Source organism: Heloderma suspectum, chromosome 1 (genome assembly GCF_057233095.1).
Source record: "Heloderma suspectum isolate Gila_16-S chromosome 1, 16-S_ref, whole genome shotgun sequence".
Classification (NCBI taxonomy): domain Eukaryota; kingdom Metazoa; phylum Chordata; class Lepidosauria; order Squamata; family Helodermatidae; genus Heloderma; species Heloderma suspectum.
In genome coordinates this window covers 98,859,588-98,877,211 of record NC_139458.1, presented here as the reverse complement: position 1 = coordinate 98,877,211, position 17,624 = coordinate 98,859,588, and the positions used below count along the sequence as shown (strand labels likewise).

Sequence of the window (17,624 nt, the reverse complement as noted above, 5' to 3'; positions counted from 1 at the left end):
TTTTCCATGAATGCCTCTGGACAGGTGACTTGTCATTTGAGACTAGCATACCCAACCATGGCAGCCATTTTATGGTTGTACCCGTTTCTCAAATTCCCAATGTGCCCATGGGCCCAAAAGGTTGCTTACCCCTGGTATTCATATATACGTACATAGAGAGAAACAACAATATACATACATACATACACATAAATGTCTAACCGAGAGTCTGCCTACCTGCTTATCTACTGACTCTCACTGTCCCTTGCTCCCATCAGCTCCCCATCCAGGTTCTTCCTTTTCTGCCCTCACTGGTAGACTAGGCTTCTGTCCTTCCCCCCCCCCCCCCGACTTCTGTGGGTAGATCTTTTCTACCCCCTCACTTCATCCTTGCCACCACTACAGTCACTCTTTCCTAGGTCAGGCAGAACTATGTAGATGAGCTAAGACAGTTCAACAGCAATCTGTCAGGGATGCTCTGACCTGGATCCCTGCATTCCTGCACTGAGCAGGGGGTTGGACTCGATGGCCTTGTAGGCCCCTTCCAACCCTACTACTCTATGATTCTATGATCTTTCCCAGAACTGCAGTGAGTTATGCAGGGATCTCTGCATTTCATGGGCTCGGAGATGCAGCTGTGCTATTCTTTCTGAATGCTATAATGGCTGTGGAATGGCAGGCACTGTGTCTCTCTTATTTCCTTGGGGACAAATAATACCCCAGACAAGTCACCTAATGACAAATCACACACCTTTTGTTTAATAAGCTTCAGGTTTTCAGCACACAAAGCAACACTTCATGTGGAGTCAAACCAGTGTTCCATTTATCCTTGCACTGTCAACCCTGACCAGAGCTCTCCAAAGTCTTACAAAAATTGTCCCCAGCTCTGCTTTAAAGGTAATGTGTTGAAGATCCAAACTGGGACTCTAGCTGTGCAAAGGGAGACTTGCAACTTTATTTTCCGTAACAGGGCTCTGGCATTTTTAACAGCTAAACAACAGGAAGCTTAACTGGTGTGGCTTTCCCCATCATGCAGTGGAAGTTTCACCTGTTGAATTTAAAACTGTTATACAGATGGTTAAAGGCACAGGACCTCTGCCAGAGAAAAGGCAGCAATCTGAGTCACAAAGGGCATGCCGTCAGCACTGACCTCACGGCTTGCCCCAGCAGATTATTTTATTACTTCTCTAATTTAATTTTAACCAGACCTAAAAGCACAATATGTGGGAGAGATGCACCAAAATCTTGCCATTTCTGAAAGCAAATGTGTCCTCAGATGAACATATTTTACTGAATTCTGACTTAAAATGGGCTTTCAGATGATGGGTGTGGTTTTATTCTGCTGCATTTATGGTTTTTATTTTCTTGGTTTTAATATATTCTTGGATGTCACTTTGAACAGCCATGCTGAACAAAAATTGAACAGTAACTTGTACAAATAAAATAAATGAATAATAAAAACAATACTAAGGGTTGAAGAACCAGAACCATATGAAACAGAAAATTTAGAGTAGCAACCTCTTAGGTGACAATTAGTGGCAACTTTAATGACTGTAACTTAAGGGTTTAGCCTTGGTATTTCTTTTGGAATGAAAAATATAGTGGCATGTATAATTCTTTGACAAGAGAACCTTTAATTTTAGGTTTTGTGGGTGAATCTGTGTGTGAGGGGTGGAGGGGGTGTTACTACAGTTCTCTCCCACCTGCATCCTGTTCATAGCTTCCCGAAGCTGGTCAAGTTGGTGGGCAGAGCTTAGGGCCTCCAAACGGATATCTGTTAGCTTCATCTCTTTGTCTCTCAGCTCATTTCGCAACTGCATAACTGTGTCAGCTTCGCTATCAATGCATTCTGAAATCCTGTGAGAAGATTTAAAAAAATAAACATTTAGCCATTCGCTAAAGTTATTGGGAAGCAAGAATTCTGAATGGGAGCATAATTTAAAGCTTTATAATTCCCTGATTTAAACAGGGTTTTTTTGACCTGGCACCAATGAGGAGATCAACAGGATACAATTAGAAACTGTCTCAATAGGACACAATAATTAGAAACTGTCTCCTGTCTGAGAAAAAAAAATACCATGATAGTTAATGGAATCAGAAAACAAAACTGGCAATAAAAATATTAAAGCTTATACTTAGCTTTAATAGCCAACTTGTTAGACATAGTAGTCATTCTGTGGGAAATCTATTCAGTTTGAAAATCCCAAGTAAATTAAAAAGGTATAGTAGCAGTACTCACTGGGAGACTGATGTTCTTAAAGAAAGATGTAGCACTGGGCAGGTGTAGTGCATAGCTGGGCCTCCCTGGATGATTCTGGAAGGGTTAGGAACCCTATACTTTTTCAAACAAGAAACATTCCTGTGCACTCTGCACTATTCAGGCTTTTTTTAAAAAGCTTTATTCTCCTGGAACCAGCTTTCTCCCCCTCCCCCTTCTTCCCTCACAGAATTGTGTTCAATTACTTTCCAACATATAAAAGCAGCACTATTTCCTGGCAATTTTTCATATTGCATGCAAGTTGTGAATACATCCTTTTTCAGTCTGTCTTCTTTCAACAGTATCAGAACCCAATTATATGGCACTACAGTCAAGAAACAACAAAGCGGGGGGGGGGGCGCTCTGGAGAAAAATGGTTGTTTAACATCTATGTTAGGGATGCCAGCAAAATTTTCAGGGTTCAAGCTCAGAAACTAACTCTGGGGGCTCGTTAAAAGCCTGCCTCAAATGAGAAGTGAGTTCTTTAAAGGCAAAGGGAAGTGGTAGATTTGTGGAGACAAGTGGGTAATTTTTATGAACGAACAGATTGGCTCAAAAAGGTCACCTGAGTTGTTCCATGTTTGGGGGGAGAAAAACTCAGGTAATTTTCAAGAGAATCTGAGGCAAGCTTAGGAACACATGAAGCTGCTGTATACAAAGTCAGAACATTGGTCCATCTAGTTCAGTATTGTCAACACTGACTGGAAGCAGCTCTCCACAGTTTCAATTGCCTTTCTTGCATATATGTACCCTGATCCAGCTGCTCTTTGACCAACTCAGGCACTCCAGCGGGCATATGGAACTCACATGTGTTGGAGGTTCTCTCCATTCATTTCAATGGAGAGGCCCTGTGCATTCATATTTTTATACCTGCAGAGTTTCACCTTTCCACAGGGGAAAAAATTCCCGTGTGGGAATTCTGTGCTCACACTGGAGCACTTGCAGGGCTTTGGACTGATGTTTTATGCTATTGCTGAGAGGGAGAAAACATTCCAATGTCAGAAGGATAAAATGCCAAAAAAAAAAAATGTAATATAATTCCCCTTTTCCCCATCAAGGAGATCAGATGTGCTGCTACCGACTCTAGCAGGCTGGAAGTTAAACAAGATCAACCAAGTGAAACCAACCTCAAGAAATATGACCTTAGAAAGAAAACGCACAAATCAGATTTTGAGTAATCTGCAGAAAATAAAGTCTTCCTTAGGTAACTTTCAGGCTGGAAATATTATGTGGGCTGAATCTGGGAACTGGCCCATTGCTTTTATGTATTCATTGTGCTCTTCTGTTTTCTAATAAAGGTCACCAGCAGAAAAGGAAATAAATTACTTTTATAAATTACCTGGGTGGAAGCCCCAGGCACCCTGCTGCTCTGCATTTTCCTTTTTTAATTCTCTACCTCCTCAGGTATTTGTCCAGACTTGTCATACTCACAGCATAGTTTTACTGATGACAGGCACCATCATAAAAGACATGATAGATTTCATGGCTTTAAGCTTTGCGTAATATTCAGTACCACAGGGACAGGATAGTTTCAGAGTGTTGAAAGTGAGGTTATGTGGCTGAAGATAAGTGAGCATTTCAAAAATGAAAGGAGTTGATTGTTTGATACCTAAAATTATAGTGCCTTTATTCTTAGGAATGCCAATTTTGTTGATTCAGTGATTTTCTTAGGGTCAGATATTCCCTGTTTTCTCATTTAGGCTGCACTTTGCCATCATGGATCATTCACTGCACTAAATAGTAAAGTGGAACCTTGCCTTGTCTACAGAGGATGCATATGTATAGAATACCCAAGCTGTGTTTACATTTACCACCATTTCCTGAATCATTTCAACTCCTTTTGTCAGCTTCTCCTGCCCTTACAGTTCTCCTCAAAGCTATGATCTGGAGTGGCTGTTTCATAAATGTCCTCTCATCATTTCTTTTGTGGCCGATCTAGCAGTTTCAGGTAAGCCCTGAATGAGTACACACCACCGTATGATGAACAGGCAGGGGAAAGCAAGGGAAAAGTTAAAGCAGATTCCTACTTTACATTTAATATTGGGTTCAGATATCCGACTAAAAAAAATACACCTGTCCCTTGTCAAAACTGAAGGGTTTGCATACATACAGTTTGCTGTGTGTCACTATAAACAAGAAAGAGGGACACAACCACTTGTGGTTGAGACACATTTCAAAGGGACGCACTCTGAATTTTACAAATGAGCACCTTATGAAAATGCATGAATTTTATATTTGTTTTAAGTCACCTTGGGAGGGTGACTTCTGCCCTCAACGGTGCTCAAGAAATATTTTAAAGAAATAAATAAAAATATTTGGGTATCTCTACCTGATGAGAAAGTATGAAGTGATAATTGGCCTTTATCTGATGTACTAGGTATGGGTAATTTCCTTTCATGTGTGATTCATTTCAATGGGCACTAGAGTGTAGGAGTGATTTATACAATATACAGACTGAGGAGAGTAATGATGGAAAAGAGATTCAAAGGTATTTGAATTTATGGACCACACTAAGACTGAGAGTGACAGCAGAAGGGGTTCAGGAATAGACTCAAACAACAAAAAAGTGACAATGATTTATATATCCTAAGGAAGGCCAAGTAAAAAGAAGGAATTCACACTAAAATATTCCAGTCTTCTTGGAGAATATGGCAATTTCTTTTGTGGCAACAGAGAATGGTAAGGGTGCAGAGAAGGGTTTGTAAATTGACTCAAATGTGGAAAAAGGACAAAGGAGTAAATAGCAGAGGAGATGCTTGGTATGGAGAAGACCAGACTTGAAGGATGAAAGAACATTCAGGGAAGAAATCTACTTGAACCTCAGTCTCTTGCTCTTTTACAGGATAGTATCCTTTTGTGCCCATGCACTCACAGTGCCCATGCACTCACAGCGCTTCCACAACAGAGCTTTGGTACTTATAAAAATAACCCAAAATGAGCCGAAACGCTAGTTTCTGGAACAGGTCAGGTCAGTGGAGCTCGCAGAAGGGAGCTCTGCTGGCCTGGCCTGACCTGTCAATGAGAGTTTCTGCTTGCTTCTGGGGTTATTTTTAGAAGCACTAAAGCCCTGTTGCACAAGTGGTGAGTCCCGTGAGCGCAACAGAATCAATGGTGGAGGAGTGACCCCACTGGAAACTGCCTATGGAGTCCCAAGCAAAATGGGACCTTATTTTAGGATAATGCTACCATTTTAACAAGAATTTATGGGGGGGAGGGGTTTAGTTTTGTTTAACATGCAAATTCAACTCACAGAGAATTGGAATGTGAAGTTCTCAGTAATGGTGTAGACACAACTGAGCCATTATGATGCAGTTTTGGTGATGAGGGCAGGGAACAGTCCGTCATCTCCTCGATATCTGAATGAGAAGATGCTGATTTGGGGGACTTCTTTTTACCAAAAGCTTGTTTGAAGGAACTGCGTAACTGAAAGAAGAAGACCGAAACAAAAGAGATTACAGATTTAAAAAATCATGGTTTATGACAACAAGAAAAAAACAAACAGAAGAGAGAATAGTTAACATGCAACCCTTTTAAAAATGGTCACATAAGTTCATTTTCTGGCGGTACAAATTAACAACAAAAGTACAGATTTTCTTCCTTTTCTTCTTGAAAATTTTACATCCTATTTCAAAAGGACAGAGTCTAAGCTGCTGCAAAAAGTGCTGGCTGTTGACAAGACCTGTTTTGAAGCATATCTTTCCATTATAAGACACTGCAAATTCTTCTTTCAGCTCAAGGGCCATTTTATTACAGGGTTACGACATGTTGCGGTTATGAAGTGACATGGCTCAGACAAGGTTACTGATGCGGGCAGAGTTAATCATGTAAATAGATGAGTTAGCTTTGCATTTTAGAATTTAAAATACATCTTCCTTACCTCATTGACCTGCCAGAGGAAGTGCAAGCAAAAGGGGAAGGGGGAAGGAAAAAAAGACAAGTTTTAACAGATAAAGCCTGTGACAGGGAAAGCGCTGGATTTCTCAGACAAACATACCCCACCCCACCCCAAAAGAGAACACACAACAAATCATTTTATTGGGGAATATGTATTTTCTTTTTAAAAAGAACTTCATCTGATGACCAAAAATGGGTTTGGACATTTTACAGAACTGGAAGGATGATAAAGAGATCTCAGTCTAAATTTACACTGTATTTTGCACATCACCAAAATTGCCTTGTATCAGTCCAGCATAGGATGTCACACAGCCAGTCAAGAGTACTGTACACAAAAGACCTATTCCATATTTTTCACACATCCAGTCAACTGTATGTTTGTAAGGACTTGTACATGTGACCAGGGTTTGCAATAGTGAGTACACGACCTATGCATGTAAAGTTATAAGCGTGGATTTTTTCACCTTTTTCACCTTTGGCCTAAGCAGAGGTTGGGGGGCCTCTAGGGAGTGTACTCCTGATCCCTTCCATGTCTTTACCAAATGCATGGAGGAGGCGAGAATAGGGATTTAAGGTCTCAAAGTTACTGGCCTGCCATTAAGTGCAGAAAAATTGGGCTCACACACATCTCCCTGATTCTCCTCACTATTAGGGATGTCAGAGAATTCTGCTGCGGACTCCAATGAGGCCAAATTCCAGAGAATCTGACCTCCGGAGTCTGTGGCAGAGCGGATGCACTTACCTCCGGCTGCGGAGGATTTCCTGCAGGACAGCTCTCCAGCTCCCTAGAAGATGCAATACGCTAATGGTGGCTGACATTAGCCTATAGTGGGGAAAAATACAGCCATAAATGGCATATTGTATGCCATTTGCAGCTGTAAAGCACTAACTCCGACCTAAATACAGCCATAAACGGCTGCAATTTAGGACAAAGTCAGTGCTTTACAGCCACAAATGGCATACGCCATTTACGGCTGTATTTTTTCCTGCGTTAGGCTAATGGCAGTCGCCATTAGCGTATCGCGTGTTATAGGGAGCAGGAGAGCCGCTCCGCAAACTGCAGTGGATGCAGCTGGGCTCCTGAGGATTCTGTGGGGCCCCGAGCAGCACAGATGGCCCCTCCATAGACCCCCCCCAACTGGACAGTGAGGGATTCGTACATCACTACTCACTACTATAGAAAGTTAATCCTATCCTAGGAAATCTTTTATTTATTTGTACTTGGGATCTCCCCAAACCTAAGACTGTGAAATCACTAGAGAAAAAAAGTTTAATTAGTCAGTCTTAGGGGAGATCTCATGTTCAGACAACTGGGTCAAGAGCCAGGGAGGAAAAGCACAGGCTAAGATGGTGGGGTGGAAGATGTTCACATTCATGCTGAAAACTCACCTACAGGTTAATTGTTGTGGGGACAACTGTTTTATGGGGGGCGGGGGAGAATGTTAGTGACTTGAACAGGGTCTATGTTATTATCTAGCCCTTCTTTAGAGTTCCCAAATTCATCTGGGATAGGGTGGCATTCATTTATTTGGGTACAACACAGAGAATCCTAAGGCTCAAAGGGACTACAGGAACTAAGGGCTTCAGTTCAAACTACAAAAAAAGCATCACCACCAAGGAAGGAGTAGTTTTACAAAAATGGGTTTGATATTGGGTACTTTTCCTCCAGCACATGGGATCTTGCATATAATATGGTGAGCGATGAAGAAATGGGAAGTGAAAAACCATTATTCTGAAGCCTTCAGGGTAGCATTTCAATCATAAATTAAGCTTAAAGATTCATATTTTTGTTTCTCCATTTTTATAATAATAATCAAAAAAGCTGCCCCGCCCTCCAATAATGAACTTAATGAATACTTGCTCAACAATTAAACCAGATTATTCAAGAAACTGAGTCAGGTGTTAGCTTTACCTTATGTTAACAGACTATACAACACATTTATCTCAACCATGTTTACCAATTACAGTCTGTGTGCCAGATTTTAATTGACTTTAATTTAAAGTAAAATCCATCCATATTCCATCTTTTATAGCAGAAAAATATTTGTGTGTGTGTGTTTTTAAACATATATTGTACATATATTTCCAAACTGAGGAAACAAACAGTACATTCAAGCAAATAACACATTACCTGTGACAGGACTGCCTTCCTTTTCCCCTCTCACTAAAATGCAGCTGCAGGGCAATGCAAATTTATTTGGAGTAGCAGTGTGCATGTATGCGCATGCCTTTAATCCTTCTCCCACATGCTATTTGTCATGGATTTTTTTCAGTCAGTTAAATTGTTCTACCCAGCTGGTTACTGGTTGCCCCACAGTATAAAGAATACACCCATATGAATGGTGATAGCCAAAAAAGAGTCCACCCTATGCTGTTTAATGAACAGCACAGGGTAAAGGATTAACCTCCCCAGTCCCCCAAGAACTCAAAGAAATTGGCAACCCTTGGTGATGCATTTCAGTGGGGAAAATAAATTGGAGTTGCAGTTAGAGATCTCCGGTGGAACATATAGTTTGGATTCAGCCATTTCCACTTAAGACTATATTAAGTCTTCCGAATGGATGCAAGGTAGTATTTATTTATTGGATGTCTATAATACTCATCTTGGTTCAAGGCAATAATTTACAAAGTCTACTTGACTCATGTATTGGGTCTTCTGGAAATATTCATAGAAACACATTTCAATGCATTTGATGTGCTCTATTGAAATATACATACCCAGTTCTTTCTCTTCTTTTTCTTAGAGTCACATTCTATGTTGCTTCCCACACTGGAATGACTCGTAGCACTGTTAATGCTAGAGACACTATCTGAAGAGTGCTGTCTTCGGATCCGCAAATCGCTGGTTTGGGCAGTCCCACTTCCTAGATAGCAATTTAGACCTTATTAAATGTATGTAGAGATTGCACCTATCTTTCCTTCTGCAAATCTAGATGCACATTCTCTTTTGCTGCCTCTTGCCACCATCTGCAATCACTATCACCTATCCCACCTTCTTTATAGCCAACACAGGCAGGTAGTATAGCTCTATGCCATGATTTTCCCACTGCCATTGCCTGCACCACACCTAACCTCAACTATTCCTCCAGTGCTTACTGCTGACACACTATCCTAGCAGCTAGGATAGCATCACTGTGGTGGTGATAGAGGAGGAAGTGAATCTTGTCTGCTGGGATAGCAGAGCAGTGGTGGTAAAAGAAGAGGAATGAGGCAGAGCCATTCTGACTGCTGGGTAAAATTACCATAGTGGTGGAAGAGGAACTGGTGGTGAGATGTGGATGGCAAATTGTTGCAGCAAGTAAGGAGAGAGCAGGCAGGTAAGCAACTGCCACTAATTGTCTTTTGTCTTCAAGTGGTTACAGCTTTTGACTAGGGTAAGTGCTTGTCTGTTTTAAATGCATATGGTATATCTGGAACATACTCCACTGTAATACCATGGGGATTTTCTATGCTACACGTCTATAAACACTATTAGTAATGATGGGCCTACTGGTCTACAAAAGAAAATTCAAGCACGGTTTGATAATTATATAGTCTATCTCTGGCAAGAAATTTTGCATCAGCTATTACCAAGGGATGAATGCCCTCTGAGTGCTACACTGTTATTGAAGGTGAAGGCTGCATCTTTTTCTTTACCTTTGCAGGCGAGCTCAGGTGTGTTAATGACTCCATTAATGGCAGCCTGAGCAGCAGCGTTTTGTTTCTTCAGTAGCTCAATGGTTTTTCTTAACTCATTCAGTTCTGAATCCTGAAGCGCACACACACACACAAAACCAAAAGTTATCTCTGAATTCTCCAGAGTATCCAAGCAGCTTGTACAGCACTGAAAGTTGGGATCAGTACAACCAATTAGTGGGATAAATGTTCAATGGGTACGTTTATGGTGAGTTTCAATGGGTACTTGAACAGAGGCCAACTATCTGGAGTTAGAAAGGCTTCTTCCCTCTGAGATTCCAGGATTTGTTTGTATTTTTTGTCCAATTGATCAACAATGGCTACAGCTAGAAAAGGGGCGCAGAGTGGGCTGGAGACATCGTAAGAGTACATTTGAAAAGGCTCAGTAGGTTGGTTTATCTCTAACTCCAATTGTCTAACTCAGGGAAGGGGAACATGTGCCCCTCCAGATGTTGTTGGACTGCAGTTCCCATCATCTCTCACCATTGGCTATGCCTGCTATAGCTGATGGGAGTTGCTGTCAAGCAACATCTGGAGGGCCACACATTCCCCATCTCTGGTCTAAGCTATCACCATATTTCACATCATGAAGGAACATCCCTCAGGCCAGACTGGCTGGAGACCAGTGTGCCATACGTGTGTTTCTGTGTTCTGACTTTCCCCACATCATGAGGCATGTTTCACTTATTTGATCAAATTAGCTAATGTCACTAACTCTTACAGGCACAACATACCTTGCTCACTAGTAATCTCTAATTGTGGCACACCAATTTGAATGATGTGGACAAATCTATGAGGTATTTGGACTTAAAGCAATTGTAGTCACGTATGTTCCCAGTTGGACATTGTAGAACCCTTGGTGGCCCAGTTCTTGCTCATAAGCTCTATAGCCCAGAAGGAATGTTGTAGCAGCTGAAGCATTATGAATGTCTGGAACTGCAGAGATGGACACTCAGACCTAAATTAAGAACTTCCTGGATGTGCCTTCAGAGAATTCTGTCTTAGTACAAATGAACTAAGCTGACCTACAAATGGTTACGATTCTTATTTATTTATTTATTTATTTATTTATTTATTTTATATACCACTTTTCTTCTATCATGGAACTCAAGGAGGTTCCCAGGTGGTCTCCCCTCCAAGCACTGACCAGACCCAAACCTCCTTAGCTTCAGCAAGGTGGCGGCCTCATGTGCCTTCAGACTATGCCCTGGGACCTAAACCTTTACCCTTTTTGAAATAAATAGAAATGTTATAATTGCTCAAATATGCAAGGGGCTCAGGTCTGCATATCAGTATCGCTTCTTACTTTAAGCAACAGAGACTGTAGTTCTATAATTTTGTGGGAAATAATACCATTGATTTAAGCGTAACATTGAATACTAGATGTAATTTATAGAAAATGTATTATTTTTAATTAAGGGAGCAATCCTACTGGGATAGGCGGCCGCCTCCAAACTTGAAGGCAACAGCTTATCCAATGCAGGGCAGGAGATGCGTGGAGGGGATCATCCCCTCTATGCTTCAGCCGCCCTGCATTTGTGGCTAGACAGCTGATTTCAGCTGTCTAGCTAAGGGAAGGCAGAGCGAGAGAAGCAGCTGCCAGACAACACGTTGGATCTGTCGTACCGGCATTTCTGCCTTTCCCACCCCAGAATGCCCCGTTTTCGCCACTCCGCATTCCTCTTCCGAGCTTGGAGTCATTCTGAGCTGCCTGCAAGGCAGCATGGGATGGGGGGAAGGTCAGTTCTCAGGGAACCAACCTCAGAGCACGGGCTCAGAGGTTGGCTTCTGGAAACTGACAAATCCTATGGCTGTCTAGCCACTGACTAGTGGCCATAGGATTGCCCCTTTTGTATTTCCATATTAGGGATGAGCGAATGAACAATGTTCAAGATCACTAGGATTTTCTGACATGATCTCGCTGTATGTCTCACGCCCAATTCCCATTTGCGCTTGCTGCTTGCTCTACGTGAACAGGAAATTTGTGCAAATTGAGCAGTGATTGAATGGGAGATTCGTGCATATCTCCCCGAATTTGCACAAAACTCCCCAAATTTGTGCAAAATTCCTCCATAAATTAAAGCACGGCTGATTCAGTCTACTGAGGAAATTTGTGAAAATTGAACTGGGAGTTGGGAAAGAGACAAACGCAAACACGTCTTTGACAATTTGTGAATATTTTCGGCAGATATGTGCTTGCGTTCACATTCAGCGCTTTGAATATGGCAAGCTTGCATGTTTTGTGAGCAAAATTGCAATTCCCATACATCTCTAATGCTTATATTGTATAAGCACATGAAAGAGAACAGGATTAATGGTAACAAAATACTGCATGAGTGTAATATATTATTATTAGCCCAGAATATGGCCTGAAGACATCAGTTGGTTGTTCTACTGCTGAAAGTAAGCAGGTCTGGTCCTGTAAACTTTCTGAATGAGAGACCACCTGGGAACCATAGGGAAGCTGCTGGGAGCTCTTTGGAGGAAGACTGGGATACAATTGAAATAAATAATGCACTGAGTCACTGCCCAGTCTATCTCTGCAGCCTCTCTAATGTACACAGCCACCGACGTGCTAATTTTGTGGAAATGAAGAGAAAGATAGGATGAATGTCATGCTTAAAACATGCGACTCCAAAAAGTTTAGGAAATGGGAACAAGAAGCACCACTCGACATTTAGGTGCTGATATAAATGGTCTAACACCTATTCTTTTTCCCATGGGAAAGTTTATACTTAATGGTTACTGGCACAATAGCAGCACAAATATATTGATCAGTGATTGGATAAGTTTTACTTCATGCCGTAGCCTGATACCAAAGACACAGTTTACTGTTAACTTAATTTCAAAAGGTAATTTTTAAAGTCTACATTCGTGAATCATGTACAAGTGAACTTCAAACTTGCCTTCTGTTCTGCAGTCATGGTAAGGCTTTGTAGTCTAATGGTCATGTTTCCTAGGCTCTGTTCAAATGCTGCCACAAGATGAGCCTGTAAGTTAAAGTGTGTTATACAATTAAGGCTGTGCATTTGCAGATGGCTTGTCTGCTGAAGACTTTAGAAGACACTGTACGGTTACACTGTGCTAAAGTTTTCCTCTGCAAGCAGGCAGGTCTACTCTGGGATACAGAGCATTCCTGGGATCACAAAACCATAAAATTAAATGGCCATACAACCACCAGTAGTGCTGGTGCACCTGGTTGCAGCAACTTGGTCAAGGAACAGAGTGCCATGAGTTTGCAGTTGCTGGGTTGGAGCTGTGGCAACTGCTTCAATCAGTTCTAACGCGGTGTCATGTTGTTGCATAGCTACGGTCTGCTGATCCCAGGTAAGTTTATTCATGGTAAGTATGGTTAGGGTGATAGCCATGGTAAGTATGGTTAGGGTGGAACTGTTTTCCACAAGCTAAGGAAAATGCATCAGATGCATTTTCCTTACGTCTGTCTGGTACAGTAAAGCCTTATGCAGTCATCCCAGCATTGTTCACCATCAGCACATAGCTGCCTTATCCCCAATAGCCATTCTCACATCCACAGTGAAAACAACCATGAGGAGTATGATAACACTGGGATATGCTCTTACTCCTTCTAGCCCCTGTAAAAACAAGCCAGGCTGAGCCTGTGAGAAAAATGGCAGAAAATAAAACAAGCTTAGCACTGACTACATGTGGTAAAAGCTAAAATGTTTATTTAAAAAATACTGGAGCAAATGATTCCCTTGGAAAAGATGTGCCAACTATTTCAAGTACCAGCAAATACTTTCAGTACAACTACAGGGAGGGAGGGGATGGGGGGAGATGAAGAGAAGTATTTAAAGGGGAAAGAATTAGTAAATTCCATAGTACCAATTAAGGTAATATCCCTGTTATACTTAGACAGTTGGTGTGAAACCAGTCCACGGAAACAGAAGTGGCTGCTATTTTACAATTGTTCCATAGTCTGTCTGTCTGTCATCTGTCTGTCTGTCTATCTCCTAGATGGGTGTTTATTAGCTTTCACGTAGTAGGAAGGCCTCTTGGTAAAATCCTCACTCCTACTTGCAGTCTCAGCAGAGTGACCAATAACTGGAGGGAAGGGGGTGAGGGTTCATCGTATGAGAAATAAATTATCTTTACATAGTAAAAGGCAGCAAGCGCAAGTTAAGGCTTTCTCATTTGGCCACATTAAGGAAAATCTGACAAAACCAGCTCATCGATATGCCAAATAAATACAAGCGGGGCTTGCAACACCATGTTGCAGAGTATCTTCCCTCAAGAGGAGTCTGGACCAGGAGCCTCACAGTGGTTTTCAGGAGTTAGAGAAGGGATGAAATACTGTTCTCCCTAGGCCTTCTCCTGCTGTGTCATACAGTGCTAGAGCAGCCTTCTCCAACCTGGTGTCCTCCAGATGTGTTGGACTACAATTCCCCCGCATTGAAGTCCAACACATCTGAAGGGCACCACATTGGGCAAGGCTGTGCTAGAGCACTGCCAGGCTCAAACCCAACGATTTTATAGCAATCTAGCAGGGGTGTTATATCCCCCTCCTAATCCCCTCCAAGACACGTACTGTAAATTGTCAGGGGACTGAGCAGGCCAATTCTCCCACCTCATCTCTTCCATGTTCCTTTGTGTGGGATGTGTGTTTTCAACTGAAATCTTAACATTCTCAGTCTTAAAATTCTCTTAACCAAAGATTTAACTGAGGGTACTTCCAGATGTGGCTTTTATTAAGCCATCGCTCATTCACAGAATTTTACAAGAGGTCTAGACAACATCATCTTCTACTTGTAACCCTCCCTTCTTCTGTCTTTCTTTTGCCTTCTAATTGATAGTGCTAGGAGCCCTCCATCTGGCAGCACCCACAGACTCACAGAATTTGCCTGATTTCTTTGGATCTTATCCCCTGTCTGTCTCTGTCTATACACTCAATAGCCCCATTCAGGCATTCTTGAAGTAGGTAAAATTGCATATTCAGCTTTCCCAATTACATGGAGAGCCTCCATGGAAACAGGAGACTCTCCTCTTCAGAAAGTCTCCATTGACGAATGTAATGAGTGCTCCCTCATATCACATGTTTGCTCTATTCAGGTACAAAATGCCTGAATAGGGCTATGGTTTATTGTTAGGCAGTTTTAAAACATACATATTTTAATTTATAAACCTCTATATGTCTAAGTACCTAGGGAGGCCCCAAAGTATTCAGAAACCCATTTTTAGGTGGCCCTATTTCACTTCTAAACTGACAAACATTCAACGACCTGAGTTCAGTATCAGAAGGAATGATATTAATATAAAAAATGTGCAAGTTCTTATGATACACCAGCAGCCAAGTTGCCCCAAAACCTGATTGTGTGATCCATTTACTCATGTGGAATCTCAGCTCCTCTTTTGTGAAAAGAAAAATCACATGAGCAAGGGGCTTTGCATAAGTTGGCTGCTGGCGTATCTTCAGAACAGACTCACAGTTGCTACACTCCAGGGATCCATGCGTGCTTATGCGCACAGTCATATGCTTTGCAAGCGCAGGATGTTTCCTATTCAATTCAATAGTAAATCAGCACATACAAAAGACTGTCTTCTTCCATTAAAATGAACTACTCTGAGCCAAGAAGCTCCATGTGTGCTTTGGAACTCCAGCACCTCAAAGAAATAGGAATGCTGAGATGAATGCCAACACAGAGAAAGGTGTGCTCTGAAAAAGGTTGGCTTGGCACTGCCTAAACTTTTTGAGTCATCCAATTATTAGTTTAAAAAAACCTGGTAGAAAATACTTAACAAAACATCAAAGTGGTATGATTCTGGCCTCCAAAATTAATGTGATGCTTCAAAAAAAGCAAATTAAGTCTATAACGAACTATGTTTAACAGTCAATAAAAGTATTTCCATTTATTTCTGTTTCAAAACTATATCTAATTTTTTTCTTATAATCCAGATCATTCCTTGCCACTCATGATGAGTTCCTGTCTATGTACACCGTACTCACATTGGCAGTCAATTGTGTTGTCAGAGCTGAGACTTTCTCCTGGGATGCATCCAACTCCCTCCTTAGCTTGCGTATCTAAAATATTTCAAAATATTGTTGTTTAACAAAATGATAATCAAGATTGTTATATAAAAAAATGAGAAGGCAATAAACAGCCCCTTTTAGGGTTTGCATATACCCTAAACAACTTATGGACAAAATTAGAAGGTCCACACATGAAACAGGTAAAGTACAGAGACCCACCATTATTGAGTGTAAACCTATCTAGTACAAATCATCTAGTGCAAATTATCAGTTGTGGCACCTATTTTATGGAATCTCCTTCTGATGGAAGTTCATTCTGATAGAAGTTCACCAGATCCATGCTACTCTACTCCCTTCTGGGAGTACAGTCAAGCTGTTTTTAAAAATCACCTAAGGACACAATTCTATCGGGATAGTTGGCCGCTTCTGAACTTGGAGGCGGCCGACTATCCAATGCAGGAATCCTCTCTTCTGTGCTCTAGCTACCCTGCATTTGTGGCTAGACAGCCGATTTTGGCTATCTGGGGAATTCAGAGTGGGAGGGAGTTGCGGCCATGTAGCGCATAGGAAGCATCATAATGACGCTTCCTCAGTCTCCTCCCATCCCCTGGGAATACCCTTTTGTCACCCGCTCTGCACTGTGTTTACGAACATGGAGACGGGGAACAACCATGCTGCCTACAAGGTGGCGGGGTAGGGGGTAAGGAGCACAGTTTCTGGGAACTGAGCTTGGAACCCTGGCTCCAAGCTTGGTTCCCAGAAACCAAAAAATCCTAAGGCTGTCTAGAAACTGTCTAGCAGCCATAGGATTGCTAAACTGACTGAATTTTATACTGCTGGTTCTATGTTGTCTCTTGATGCTTTTGCTGGGGTTTTACATTTGTTGTTTATTATTGCTGATTTTAACTATTGTTTCTATTTAATACTATTGCTAGCTGCTTTGGGGACTATTTTATCAACAAGCATCATATAAACAGAATGGAATAATAGTTAAATAAACAGCAGAACTTTAAATTTTGAGATGTACAAGCAATCCTTCCTCATTGTTTAAACCTGCAAATATGAATCTGAAGGAAGAGTTTGATTTTCTAAATACTGAGTGTATGTTCCACAAACGTTAGGAGATTGTACATGGGAGTGGGGCAGGTAAGTAGATTAGATATCATGGTGGAACGACATCTAGAATGAATTGTGCCATATGCTAGATTAGGGCACAAGTAATTGTCTCTGTGTTTCTTTTCAGGTCATCTCCCCCCCGCCCCCCCAAGGACTATCAGGAGCCAAATCCCGGTAGTTTCCAAAGTCTGTTGATTTTTTTAATAAATGCAAAGCAACCATGCAAATCAGTTTCTGCACACAGAAATGGCGAGGCCCACATTGTGGGAAGTAAAGGCAGTATCCAATGCTGGTACTCTGCCAGCACTAATCACATTGCACTAACGAGAATGACCGCTAGTGCAATGGGAAGCTAGCGCGTCACAGTACAACCATGGAAACAAGCTCAAATTAGCACTTCTGGAATGGGACAAGTCAGTAAAGCTCCCTTCTGTGAGCTCTGCTGACTTGTCCTGTTCCTGAAGCTCTAGTTTGGTCTAGTTTCTGGTTGCACTATCAGGGACTAGCTTTCCATTGCATTAGCAGTCATTCTTGCTAGGTCAAGAACAGCATTAGGTACTGCCCCAGATAATCTGGTATTCTGTACCAAAATTTGGCAAGCAAATCTGGTGAGGACACATGCTTAATAGTGAGAATACTGCAAGGCGCACACATCAGTGGAGTCTCTCTGTTCAGCAAATAATGGTGTGAACAGACCCCCCACCCCACCCCGGTCTA

General features: G+C 41.7%; 1 protein-coding gene across 1 annotated transcript in view; it reads right to left on the bottom strand.

Annotated features, from left to right (window-relative positions):
• The window catches only part of NAV2 (neuron navigator 2), a 368,840-nt gene that overhangs the window by 32,864 nt on the left and 318,352 nt on the right, over positions 1 to 17,624 (bottom strand). The window contains exons 21-26 of the mRNA XM_084852298.1: positions 15,768 to 15,842; positions 12,712 to 12,795; positions 9,767 to 9,878; positions 8,849 to 8,994; positions 5,487 to 5,659; positions 1,683 to 1,836 (exon numbers count right to left, since the gene is read on the bottom strand). Coding sequence (XP_084708424.1) covers positions 1,683 to 1,836; positions 5,487 to 5,659; positions 8,849 to 8,994; positions 9,767 to 9,878; positions 12,712 to 12,795; positions 15,768 to 15,842 — 744 coding nt within the window. The remainder of the gene's footprint in view (positions 1 to 1,682; positions 1,837 to 5,486; positions 5,660 to 8,848; positions 8,995 to 9,766; positions 9,879 to 12,711; positions 12,796 to 15,767; positions 15,843 to 17,624) is intronic.